At 44.0% G+C, this 14,334-nt stretch overlaps 1 protein-coding gene across 1 annotated transcript; it reads left to right on the forward strand.

Annotated features, from left to right (window-relative positions):
* Positions 1–5,151: 5,151 nt before the first annotated feature.
* On the forward strand, positions 5,152–5,733 carry LOC131188005 (uncharacterized protein K02A2.6-like; the record flags this gene model as incomplete). Its single annotated transcript, XM_058162916.1, has 1 exon — positions 5,152–5,733. A coding segment is annotated over one exon (582 nt), but the record flags the coding sequence as incomplete, so codon positions are not given.
* Positions 5,734–14,334: the final 8,601 nt, after the last annotated feature.

A 14,334-nucleotide genomic window follows, 5' to 3' on the forward strand; every position in this document is an offset into this window, starting at 1 on the left:
TCATATGGAGTAATTTCTGAGAGTTGTGTTCCCTGATGCTCAGTGGTGGGTTGCTACCAGTTCGCCATGGATTGGGCGAACTAGTAGCGGCAGTGGGAGGGTCTGACCACCTGCCCAGACACTTCTGCACATGCGCAGAAGAGTCGCGCGCGCATATGCCCACAAACGAACCGGTAGCGACAGGATTTGCAACCCACTGCTGCTGATGCTGTCTCTAGGCTTACTCCCATATTGGTTAATGTCTGTATGAAAAGCTCAGAAATGGGAATGTCCCACTTTCTTTGCAAGGTCAGCTATGGTTTTCAAGCTATTCAACCTTTTCCCAAGAAGATCAAGTGTCAGACAAGTTAACTGAAAAAAATAAAGACCATGTACCACTATTCGAGCAAGACAACACTGACAGGTTCTTACACACAGAATTATTTCAGAAGTCATCTAGTGCAGGGGTCTCCAACCTTGGTCCCTTTAAGACATGTGGACTTCAACTCCCAGTGTCCCTCAGCCAGCAAAGCTGGCTGAGAAACTCTGGGAGTTGAAGTTCACAAGTCTTAAAGGGACCAAGGTTGGAGACCCCTGATCTAGTGTATCCCTCTTGTCACTGGGGGAGTTTAGATTTTCTCTAATATAATACCTCCATTGTGCAGGAAAGTCTGCTCTATTGCTGTTGCTTTAGGACAGTTCTATTTTGCCAAACTCCTTCCTTAGAAATCCAGCCATTCTTTTCTTATCCTTCAGAGCAAGTCATGATGCACAAAGGGAATGTAAAAATATCCTTGCAGTGAATCAACTTGAGATAGTTTCCTCTAGAAATTAATCTCCAATGCATTTGACAAGAGGATTTTCTTTTTCTGGCAATTTGAAATCTTTTTGCTTACTGAGTGAAAAACCAAGCAATTGTTGGAAGCTCTTCCGTCTGTAGGAGATAATACGGAAGTACAAAATGCCAAAAAAACCTACAACTAAGTTTTCCTGAGCAGAAGTCAGTTATTTCATTCAACTATAAGGTCTAGATGTAATATTTTTCTGGGACTCCACTTCCAGGAAAAACTACCCAGTTTTGGTCGCCACAATATAAAAAAGATGCTAAGACTCAAAGTGCAGAAAAAACCAACAAAGATAATTAAGGAACCGGAGGCTAAAACATATGAAGAATTGCAGGAATTGGGTATATCTAGGCTAGTGAAAAGACTAGTGAAAAGACTGGCTAAAGGTGATCAGTTTTCCAATATTTAAGGGACTCCCACAAAGAATAAGGTGTCAACCATTCTCTAAAGCACCTGAAGGCAGGACAAGACGCAGTGAGTGGAAACTAATCAAAAAGAGAACCAACCCAGAATTAAGGAGAAATTTCCTAATAGAACAATTAACCAGTGGAATGGCTTGTCTCCACAAGTTGCTTCAACACTGAAGCTTTTTAAGAACAGATTGGAGAACTATTTGTCTGAAATGGTAAAGGATCTCCTGCTTGAGCAGGGAATGGACTAGAAGGCCTGCAAGGTGTCTTCTAACTCTGCTATTCACATGCGGAGGGAAGATTATAGGTAGCAGTACCAGGTGCCCTTGATTGTTCCTGGAAGCTAAAAACAAATGTCTATTTAATACCTGACTGAGAGAAATCACATAATAATAGGGCTGTAAACTACTGTAAAACGGAAAACATCCTAGAAGACAGCAGTGTGAAATCTATTTCTTATTGCTAAAATTACATGGGTATGTTTATGCAGACCTCAGAGGAGTGTAGCTAAAAGACCATACAGTAACATCATGAAGTGCCCTTCAAAAAGGAAAAAGGTTAAGTAAAAGCAAAACTAGTATATTTGTTTTCTTCTCCAAGGAGAATGGTTCATTTGATGCAGTGTTTTTTGAATTTGTCAAGTTTAAGGTGTGTGGACTTCAACTCCCAGAATCCACCAATGCGCATGAAGCCCACACACCTTAAACTTGTCAAAGTTAAAATGTGTTAATTTGATGGGAGAAGAAATTATTAAACGCCCTCATTGCAGTCTGAATTGGCTCTAAGTTGTTATCCTCCCAGATTTATTGCTTTTGTTTCTAAGCTTTGAGACACCTAGATATGAGAAGTGTTATGTATCTTTAAATATTTTGGCGGGAAACAAGCACGTTGCTGATTGGTTGAAGCCGCCGGTTAAACAGTATATAAGGAGAGGTTTTTCCCCAGCCAGGTCGCTGGGTTCACCCTATATTAAAGAGCTGTTGTCACTACCCTGGTCTCCAGCCTCGTTACTTCCCGAACTTAACACTGGCGACGAAGGTGGGATTTCGAGGCGAAGGAGCACCAGAACCGAGCTGAAGGACGGAAAAACCGAACCCAGCAAACCCAGGGCAGAAACGCGGAGATGGCCAGTTACACTCCGCCCGCGCCGTTTGACCCAGCCAGAGAGAAATGGGGAACGATATGACCCGTTTGAAAGCTTCTAGAAGCAAACGAACTGCAAGGAGTTCAGACAACCGCAAAAGGGCATACTTCTTGAGCCACTGCGGTCCGAGGTCATCGACATCGCGAAGCCCTGGCAGAGCCAACGCCGGTACAATCGGTATCGTGGCAAACTCTGCAAACCCTGCTAAAACCATTTCGCGCCAACGCCGTCCAAATCGTCGGCGTTTTGAATTTGGAGAGCGCCGACAGCTGAAGGCGAATCCATCGGCGACTACATGGCCGCCCTGCGGAAAGCCTCCAAAGACTGTGGGTACCGAGCCCTGGACGAGGCACTGCTGGAGCAACTCATCCGGGGGGTCAGAGACATGCGTTTGCGGAGGCGGCTGCTATCGAAAAGCAATCTAACGCTGGCAAACGCCCTGGACGAAGCCAGAGCGCATGAAATGTCCACCCAAGCGGCGGAGACCCTGCAAAAGCCACTCACACCGAAGGCGAGCACAAAGTCAACCCCGGTGCACCAAGAAGAGATCCAAACCGAATCCGGCGGTGAGGATGAGGAAGGGTTTGTCGAACCGAGAAACGCGGCAAAGAAGACCGGACGAATGCGGAAGTTGCGGAGGTCAACACCAGCGCCAACACTGCAAGTTCAAGGACGCTACATGTCGGTGTGCGAGAAGAAGGGGCACCTAGCTCAAGTCTGTCGAGCTCCCCAACCTTCCCGCCGAAAATTCAAATCGGCCAATCAGAGCGCGGGATCGGCAAGGCGACCTGTGATTGGCTCAAACAAAAAAGGCGCGGGCTCGAATCAAACGACTGTGATCATAGGTCACAACCCGGTGGAGAAGAAAATCTTCACCAAGCCCAAAATAGAAGGAGTGCCGTGCCGACTAGAAGTGGACACCGGGTCAGCGATCACCATCATGTCCTGGGACACTTTGGCGAAGGCGTTGCCATCAGTCGCGAAGCGCCACCTGCAAACACAACGGCTACGAGTCCACGACTACCAAGGGAATCGCATCCCTGTTCGAGGGACCACCTCTGTCCGAGTCGAGTACAGACCACACAAGAAGACCCTGCCCATCACGATCGTCGAAGGGACCCTGCCTAGTTTGTTGGGACTAGACTGGTTTCATGCACTAGGCATGGGAGTGACTGGCATCTACAGAAGTGACTGTAACCTAAAAGACACACTCATGAACGAGTTCGAAGATGTCTTCAAGGACTGCCTGGGCAAGTACAAGGGGACCCCTATTTCCTTCAACTTAGACCCCCAGGTAGCCCCCATTAGGTTAAAGGCAAGGAGAGTCCCTTTTGCCCTTAAACCTAAGATTGACAAGGAGATAGATAAGCTCATAAATCAGGGGATTCTGGTGCCAGTCGATCACGCAAAGTGGGAGACACCAATCGTCACCCCAGTAAAACCAGATGGGTCAGTTAGAATCTGCGCTGACTACAAGGCGACGTTAAACAAAGCCTTACAGAAAAGCGCTTACCCGGTTCCCGTGGTGCAACACTTGCTGCACTCGTTGGGGCAAGGGCAAGTCTTTGCAAAGTTAGACTTGGCTCAAGCCTATCAACAACTGCCCGTAGACGCCAACACAGCCGAAGCCCAAACGATTGTAACTCACAGAGGTGCTTTCAAGTGTACCCGATTACAATTTGGGGTGAGTGTGGCACCGGGGCTGTTCCAAAATTTAATGGAACGACTTCTGCAAGGGCTCCCAGGGGTAGTCCCATACTTCGATGATATATTGATATCGGCCGAAAATTTAGAGGAATTGGGGGAGCGGTTGAGAAAAGTTCTGGGCATTTTCCGGTCAGCCGGACTAAAGGTTAAAGTGAACAAATGCCAGATAGGGGTAGAATCCGTCGAGTTCTTGGGCTACCGAATAGACAAGAAAGGAATTCACCCCACTGAGAGCAAGGTCAAGGCAATCAGAAAGGCTCCAGCGCCCAAAAACAAAACAGAGCTACAGGCATTCCTGGGGCTAGTGAATTTTTACGCGGTCTTTTTAAAAAACAAGGCGACCGTTGCTGAGCCGCTGCATAAGCTTCTGGGAAAGAATACTGTTTGGTCTTGGGGAAAGTCGGAAGCTAGGGCTTTCGAAGCAGTAAAAAACCTACTCTCCAGCGATAGCCTACTGATTCAGTATCATAGCTCATTGCCATTATTACTGGTTTATGCGATGCCTCCCTTACGGGGTGGGGCTGTGCTCAGCCACAGACTTCCAAACGGCACAGAAGCCCCTATAGCCTTCTACTCCAGAACGATGTCCTCCACAGAGAGGAACTATAGCCAGTTGGATAAGAAGCGCTAGCCATTGTGTCAGGGTAAAAAGTTTCACGAATATGTTTTGGGAGAGACTTTGAAATTGTTACTGACCATAGACCGCTGTTAGGGATACTGGCTGGCGATCACCAACGCCTGTGGCACTTTTGCCACGATTGACCCGATGGACTATCTTCTTAGCCGCTTATTCCTACAAGCTGCAGCATCGACCCGGAAATGAAGTGGGGCATGCGGACGCTCTAAGCAGATGCCCACTACCAGGGGCGATCGAAGACCCCACTCCGGGGACGCCCATCCTGCTAATTGACTCTTTGGACTCTGGCCCAGTCACATCTAAGGAAGTGGCTCGGGCATCATACCGGACATTATGTTAAGGACTGTACTCGGTTGGGTACAAGAGGGTGGCCACGCCGGGCGGCGTTTAAGGAATTTGTAAAAACGTGGGAACTCTCGGCTCAAGGGGTGCCTGTTATGGGGTGATCGAGTGGTGATCCCGGAGAAATTGAGGGAAAGGGTATTGGACCTCCTCCACGAGGGTCACCCAGGGATCGTAAGGATGAAGGGGCTAGCAAGAAGCTATGTGTGGTGGCCACTAATGGACTCAGAAATTGCTGAGAGGGTAGGAAAATGCCAGGCTTGCCAAGAGTCCAGACCTCTACCCCCAACGGCCCCAGTCAGGGAATGGGAAAAACCCCAAGGCCCCTGGTCGAGAATCCACATTGATTTTGCTGGCCCGTTCCACGGCCAAACCTTCCTAGTGGTAGTCGACGCTTTCTCTAAATGGTTGGAAATCATTCTCATGAGATCCATGACAGCCGAGGCAGTAATCGCAGCCCTGCGGCACCTATTCGCAACCCACGGGTTGCCTGACACGCTGGTATCCGACAACGGCCCGCAATTCACGGCAACCCAGTTTGAGGAATACCTGGCAGATGAGGGCATCCGACATGCCCTCTCTGCGCCTTTCCACCCTGCGTCGAATGGCCTTGCAGAGCGTTCCGTCCGGAGCGCTAAGGAGGCATTGTCCAGGCTCAAGCCAGGTGACTGGCAAACAAAGATAGATTTCTTTCTGGCCGTTCAGCATAGAACCCCCAGCACTGCTACAGGCAGAAGCCCAGCCGAGTTATTGATGGGACGGAGCTCCGGTGCCCACTTGACCGTTTAAATCCCCATTACACACCAGAGGGTTACAAGGGGGAACTGGAAAAAACTAGAGAAATGGGCATAGGTGACCGAGTGTGGGCCCGCAATTATGGGGACGGCCCAAGTTGGCTAGCAGGGCAAATCATAAAAGCAACCGGTCCAAAATCATACTTAGTTGAGTTAAAAGACAACCGAGTATGGAGGCGCCACATAGATCAGATAAGAAAACGAATAGCCGAACAACCCGAGCTAAATGAGACAGATCATGACCACTCATTATTTGCACCCACAGCTGACCCTAACCCGGGGGAGGCGCAAGACTTAGCTGAGTTCCCGGAGGTCCAGCGACGCCATCAGGTTCCCGTTGGAAACAGCAGGGACGACTCTGCAAGTAATCCAAGGCCGGATGGCCTAGAAAAAGAGTCTGCAAGTAATCCAGGGCCGGATGGCCTAGAAAAAGAGCTGGGAGGAGCAAACAGCCCCTCCGACCAGCTCAACCCACTCCCAAGGACTGAACCGCGCAGGTCCGAAAGAATCAGGAGACGCCCAGGTTATTTGCGTGACTACGTCGAAAAATAACATGTAAATAATATGTAAATATAGGTAAAGTGTTTTCTGGGAGGGGAGGAGTGTTATGTATCTTTAAATATTTTGGCGGGAAACAAGCACGTTGCTGATTGGTTGAAGCCGCCGGTTAAACAGTATATAAGGAGAGGTTTTTCCCCAGCCAGGTCGCTGGGTTCACCCTATATTAAAGAGCTGTTGTCACTACCCTGGTCTCCAGCCTCGTTACTTCCCGAACTTAACAAGAAGGGTATTGGAAGCAATTTTGTAGGGTAATTGGCAGGAGGTGAAGGCTTAGATTCCCAGCTCCCATTACTGCACTGCAAAGTATATCTGCAAATCTGTGTTTTTCTAAAATAACGCTAACCATTGTTTGAATTCTTCCTTTTCATTCCAGATCTTAAAAGCAAGTGCTAACAAAGAGAGTGGGCAGGAACAAAGCCATTTAAAAAGACAGGTCCTGCTGGATTAAATCAAAAGATTATGTGGGTCAGCATTTGTTGTTACCACAATCCCAAGCAATACTTTCATGAGACAAGAATAATAGCAATGAAGTTTCAGTTTCTTTAGGAACCTACAAGAGGTGGATCAGTAACTGATATGGCTACAATAAATAGCTGTTGTGACTAGTAGCCTTGTCGGCTATAATTTGTCTGATATTTTAGTTGGCCAAGTTGGAAGGCATCACTATCTTTCCAGAAAGCAAGCAAGCAGTTAAGAGGGACAACAGCTTTGGAATCGTTGTGGGTAGGTTGACATTCTTTGAGATGTGTAAGCTAATACTGATGCTCCCTTACATATACCTTTGGTTAGATGGTCTCCGCACCATATTTAATCATCACTATAGATTTCTGCCAACTTAGTTGTGACAGGTAGATCTGAATATTGTGCGTAAACTAATGTTAATCCTGAATTTCTTGCAGATTAAATCTTTGTCTTTTCATTTTAAGGACAAGCCTGAACGATTCCCCTCCCTATTCCTTAAGGAGTTTATTGTGTAATTCCTCAGATTTACTTTTGATCTCTGTCAAGTAATTTAAAAAAATTCCACCCTAACCTAAGGGCTGCTGCTGGATTATGATTTATTTCTTCAATAAATCTGTAAAATAAATTAAACTGCAAGAAGAGGAACTTGTCCCAAACTGCTACGTAAGCTTCATTGCTGAGATTGGAAACTTCATCTACAATTTTGTGTACATCTAGGTGGCTCAGTGGCTAAGATGCTGAGCTTGTCAATCGAAAGGTCAGCAGTTCAGCGGTTCGAATCCCTAGTGCCACATAACGGGGTGAGCTCCCCTTACTTGTCCCAGCTTCTGCCAACCTAACAGTTCGAAAGCACGTAAAAAATGCAAGTTGAAAAAATAGGGACCACCTTTGGTGGGAAGGTAACAGCCTTCCATGTGCCTTTGATGTTTAGTCATGCCAGCCACAGGACCACGGAGATGTCTTTGGACAGTGCTGGCTCTTCGGCTTTGAAACGGAGATGAGCACTGCCCCCTAGAGTTGGGAACGACTAGCACATATGTGCAAGGGGAACCTTTATCTTTACCTTAGGCCATATAGTTAACATAATTTATTCCACTTAATTGATTTTATTATTACTGTCAGTTGCCCTTCATTCAGAGTGAGATATATTTATCTGATTTCTGTAGCCATCCACAAGTGACTCTGGGCAGCATACATTATAAGACATAAGAACAATTGAAATACTACAGAATAAATACATTTGGAACCAAGTAAAACTATTACTATGGAAGTTAATACAATCAAGAAACAGGACCCTTAACACAATCAAATCTTCATGGTCTTACGAAAAGCCTAAAGGGGCAAGGTCATCCTGATAGCTGAAGGGAGAACATTCCAGAGGGCAGGGACTGTTGCAGAGCCTTTCTCAAGCTGGTAACTCCTAGATATATTGGATCAAAGCAGTGCTTCTCAAATAGTGGGGCGCCCCCCCCAGGGGGGGCACGAGGCTCCGTAAAGGGGGGCGCGTTTGACCTCGGCAAACACTGTCATAACAAGCTAAGCCCCGTGTTTATGTCTTTGTATCCAATCAGAGAACAACGGGAGCATCTGATTGGCTGTCCAAAACCCTTGTGACACGAGCCTGTCGGAGCCATCTTCAATGTGGGACGTCCGTCCACACTTACTTTGTTGCCCGACGGATGTGCGCCCAATTGATGTTTCGGGGGGCGTGAAAAATGTTTTCTTCTTCCTAGGGGGGCATGACAGAAAATAATTGAGAAGCACTGGATTAAAGCTTCTGTCATCACTATTGGCCCATCTAAACTGGAGATGCTGACAGCTGCAGTCTAAAATAACTGAGGACTGTGAGATTTTGGTTTGCTGATATATTTATTTATTTATTTATTTATTTATTTATTTATTTATTTATTTATTTACTTATTTATTTATTTATTTATTTAACAAATTTATATAACCACCCATGTCACCAGAAATAATTCTGAGTAGTACACAACAATCAGATTTTCCATATTATCTCACGATTCCAAATGCTTCACAACCCTAAGAACAGGGGTGAAGTGCTACCGGTTCACCCCAGTACGGGTGAACTGGTAGTTAAAAAAAGCTATTGACGATCAGCTGTACCGCATGGTTTAGCTTTACTAGAAAGCAGGAAATCCTGCTTTCTAGCAAAGCTAAATCACGCAGCACAACTGATTCCCGCCCTTCACCATTCTACTTACCTTCCCAAGTCACTTTTTGGTGCAGCCCGCATTTGGTGCGCACTGTGCATGTGCGGCCAGCAAACCGGTAGTGAACCAGTTCAGATTTCACCACTGCCCAAGAGATGTTATTTGGAAGAAAGTTCACATTGTGTGCAATATCCAAATATATCAGTTGGACTGACTTATTTAAGAAAATTTATATGGTTGCCCAACTCCCTCTGAGAAACTCATCTTGGGCTTCATATATGGTATGAGCCTAGCCAATTTTGAATTAATTTGCAAATAATTATATTTATTGTATTTTATTTTATATTCAAAGTTTAAATCATGTTCATACAAATTGATTTCCTGCAGTAGGTTAACCTAATTACAATTGAATTTGAATCCAAATCTTCCCATTGTTTATCAATCTTAATGCAAGAGAAAGGTAACTTCCTACTATCAAGACAATTATTTCTGGCAGTATATCATGTGCTGAATTTTCTTCTGCAGAAATTTAGACAAGTCCAGTCATGGAAAACTGATTCAGGCAATGTGAAAGTTCCAGAAAGTTCCTTCTGCATCTATTATGCTAACCATAAAAGTAGGCTGAGTGCAAGAAGAAAATCCAGCAAGGAAATATTTAGAGGGGATGATAGGTAGAAGTCTCTTTGTAAATCATCCTTTTGTGACTAGCATACCGACCAGGGCATATTCTCCAAATTTCTAATCTATAAATAGTGATCTTTCCTAATACTGGACTAGCTGAACCTAAAAGTGCTCCCATTCATAAAATCACTCATGTTTGCTATTTGCATTTGATAGAAAATTCCATGTTCTTCTTTGAGAATTTTCTTTTTATTTATTTATTTTAAGAAAATTTGTATGGCCGTCCACTCATTCTCAGTGACTCTAGGCCAGTGATGGCTATCCTTTTTGCCGTTGTGTGCCAAAAGCGGGGAAGTGCAGGGGTGGTCATATGTGCGTGTGCCCACACCCATAATTCAATGTGCTCCACCACCCCCGTTCCCCCCACTTTTGGCACGTGTTGGCACAACGGGCCTGGTAGAGGGCAAAAATGCAGCCTGGAGAGGGCAAAAATGGCCTTGCCCACCACCTCAGAGGCTGGAAATGGCCCGTTTCCTGACTTCCGGTGGGAGTGGAACAGGGGTGGGTTCTATTTACCTTTACTACCGGTTTGCATGAGCGCTGGAGCTGAGCTAGGGCAACGCTCACGTGCCCACAGATATGGCTCCGCTTGCCACCTGTGGCATGCATGCCATAAGTTTGCCATCACGGCTCTAGGCAAAATAAAAATAAAAATATTTTATTTTACAAAAATAAAAACCCAATATACAAACAATAAAAAACAGTAACCTCCACCCCTCTTTTTAGAGCAAATGGGTGTCCTTAGTCACTGAAATGCAGTTTCTGTGCTCAAAAGGGGATGGAGGGTTTTAAATATTATGAGTCAGTCAGCGTTCAACTGCTTAATGGCACTCATAAAGATGTGCTGAGTCTGACGCAGAGTTTGGAAGCAGCCATGACAATCAGTAAGGCAGTGATTTCGGGTTAATTCTGTAATTCTTGGAATCTCACCTCCCCCCCCATCCTATTTTGTATTGTTTTTGGTACAAGTTCTTGTACTGCATTTTCTAAAATGTCGTACTGTCCACCTTACAAATTTATAATATATAGATTTGGATTATCTGCAAAAAAATTCAAACAAAATGAAGCCCTCCCACTCTACACTACTTGATCCATTTGGGATGATATATTTCCAATTTATCATTTTCAAACCTTTACACAATTACTAAATCTCTTTATAACGTCATTTCTAATTATTTCGAAGATCCTCTATAAATATTATTTCCACTATATAATCTTCCCTTTCCTCTAAAGAAAATAAATATTAATAGATATAAGCCTGGCTGGGTGGCTCAGGGGCTAAGACGCTGAGCTTGTCGATCAGAAAAGTTGGCAGTTTGGCGGTTCGAATCCCTAGTATAGGTCTCCTGTGTGAGCAGGGGGTTGGACTAGATGACCTCTAAGGTGCCTTCCAACTCTATTACTGTTATTAATATAGTGTGCTCAAGATCAGGTCTTAAAGAAAATAACTTATCATATTTTTCGGAGTATAAGACGCTCCGGACTATAAGACGCACCTACCTTTTTTGGGGACGAAAACAAGAAAAAGAAATCTGCCTCTGCTCACAGCAATTTGCCTCATTGCAGCAAATAGCAGACAGCCTGCTTTACTTTCATTTTCGTTTTCAGCACAAGATTAGCACAAGAAAAAAAATCTGCCTCCCAGCAATTTACCTCTTTGCAGCAAGCAGCGGAGGACCATGCAGCAATAGGCAATGGCAATCCCTGCAGCCTGAAACAGCTGAGGGTAGGGAGGACGATCAACGATCAATGAGCCTGTGCTAATTAGGCTGTGCTGAAGCTAAAATGGTCTGTTTCTTCTTGCTGCTTGCTGCAAGGAGGTAAATTGCTGGGCGGCAGAGGCCAAAGGGTGGGGGCCAGTGCTACATTCAGTGTATAAGATGCACCCAAATTTTCACGCCCTTTTAGTGGGGGGGGGGAAGTGCGTTTTATAATCTGGAAAATGTGGTACTTTACACTGGGGGATCAGGTTTTAAAATTAACTTTTATATAAAATATTTCTGTTAGTCATCAGTAAGTCATAATTTCTTTGAAACCATTATCAAAATTGGAAAAAAGTAGAAGAAAAAGAAACACATGTAAAAAAGAACACAAGCAACTAAGAATACACTCCAGGATACTGTGTAGTGTTATCCATAAGGATATGGATATTTATGCCTATGAACATTTGACTGTTGCTCTACTTGGAGCAGTCTCAGTGATTTGCAATCACCAGATATAAGAGAATAATAAGAATTTTGCAACTTTCTTTGTCATCATGGGGAACAATTATCTCAATTTTACTTGGCATCCATTTATGGGAAAGTCTATAAAGATAAAAGGGAAGTATGGCAGCATGTGCATTACCAGTTTATTTTCTCTGATTAATTTTACTGACAAGGATTACAGTAATCTGTCCTGATTTAGGAGTGCTACAATACTTCTGTTCCAAAAGCTCAAAGAAGCTTTTGATTCAGGCAAGTGACAGAGCTCTTCAATCTGTTGAATGAAAGATCCCTCAAACATTTTATGAGTGTGAAAAAAAATTAGGTTAAGGCCAATCTAATAAAATGTATGAGTTATGCCCAATCATTTTTGATAGTCAGTATGAATAGGTTTTTATTTTTGCTTTCATCCAGGAGTCAAATTTTAAGTTTCAAATAGAATAGAATAGAATAGAATAGAATAGAATAGAATAGAATAGAATAGAATAGAATAGAATTTTTATTGGCCAGGTGTGATTGGACACACAAGGAATTTGTCTTGGTGCATATGCTCTCAGTGTAGATAAAAGAAAAGATACCTTCATCAAGGTACAACACTTATAACACTTAATGATGGTCATAGGATACGAATTTAACACTTAATGATACAACACAACAGTTGTTGGTTGACCCCCCAATTTTTACTATATGAAAATAATTTAATAAATGCTACTATACCCAGTGATGGGATTCAGCCAGTTCGCACCACTTCGGGAGAACCGGTTGTTAACTTTCTGAGCAGTTTGGTGAAATGGTGGTTGGAAGAAATCATTAGGGCAGAGAACCGGTTGTTAAATTATTTGAATCCCACCACTGACTATACCTAACAGTATACTGAACAATACTAACAAATAACAATAATGGTGACTTCATAAAAGTAGATAGCATTTAAAAGGTAAGGTTTTCATCTGATCAATATCAACAAGGTCACTGATAATTGGTTAATTGGTTAATATTTAATTGGTTAAATATTCGTGAGGTGAATGAGTACAAGTAGATATATATCTTTCCTGGGTGAACATGAATTCAGGTAGATATAGATTTCCTAGGATAAGGGAGATAGACAAGGGAGAGGGTGGAAGGTCACACAACACAAAGCATGTTGGTAAATGTTACAACACAGCAGATAACAATAACTCAAGCCCACTCTTGCTGGCAGCTGACCATCCAATCTTGGGAAACGGCAAAGTCTGAAGGTGGGGTCAAATGCATCGTCAGTTTGGAATCCTTACATAGCCATAAGAGACCTAAATCTAGCCTCCCATGAATTGTGTTGACTCTTATCTAGTGCCAATCTGACTTGACCCCTAATAGACCAGATTCTTGTATATAAACTTTTAATATAACAACAGAGTTGGAAGGGACCTTGGAGGCCTTCTAGTCCAACCCCCTGCCCAGGCAGGAAACCCTACACCATCTCAGTCAGATGGTTATCCAACATTTTCTTTAAAATTTCCAGTGTTGGAGCATTCACATCTTCTGCAGGCAAGTCGTTCCACTTATTAATTGTTCTAACTGTCAGGAAATTTCTCCTTAGTTCTAAGTTGCTTCTTTCCTTGATCAGTTTCCACCCATTGCTTCTTGTTCTACCCTCAGGTGCTTTGGAGAACAGCCCGACTCCCTCTTCTTTGTGGCAACCCCTGAGGTATTGGAACACTGCTATCATGTCTCCCCTAGTCCTTCTTTTTATTAAACTAGACATACCGAGTTCCTGCAACCGTTCTTCATGTTTTAGCCTCCAGTCCCCTAATCATCTTTGATGCTCTTCTCTGCACTCTTTCTAGAGTCTCAACATCTTTTTTACATCGCGGCGACCAAAACTGGATGCAATATTCCAAGTGTGGCCTTACCAAGGCATTATAAAGTGGCACTAACACTTCACGTGATCCTGATTCTATCCCTCTGTTTATGCAGCCCAGAACTGTGTTGGCTTTTTTAGCAGCTGCTGCACACTGCTGGCTCATATCTAAATGGTTATCCACTAGGACTCCAAGATCCCTCTCACAGGTACTTCTATTGAACAAGGTACCACATCTACAGTACCTGTGCATTTTGGTTTTTTTGCCTAAATGCAGAACCTTACTTTTTTCACTGTTGAATTTCATTTTGTTAGATAGCACCCAATGTTCAAGTCTGTCAAGATCTTTCTGTAACTTGAGCCTATCTTCTGGAGTGTTGGCTATTCCTGCCAGCTTGGTGTCATCTGCAAATTTGATGAGTTCCCCATCTATCCCCTCGTCCAAGTCATTGATGAAGATGTTGAAGAGTACTGGGCCTAAAACAGAGCCTTGGGGTACTCCACTGCATACTTCCCTCCATGTGGATGTAGTTCCGTTGAGGACTACACGTTGAGTGCGG

Source organism: Ahaetulla prasina, chromosome 1 (genome assembly GCF_028640845.1).
Source record: "Ahaetulla prasina isolate Xishuangbanna chromosome 1, ASM2864084v1, whole genome shotgun sequence".
Taxonomy (NCBI): Eukaryota; Metazoa; Chordata; class Lepidosauria; order Squamata; family Colubridae; genus Ahaetulla; species Ahaetulla prasina.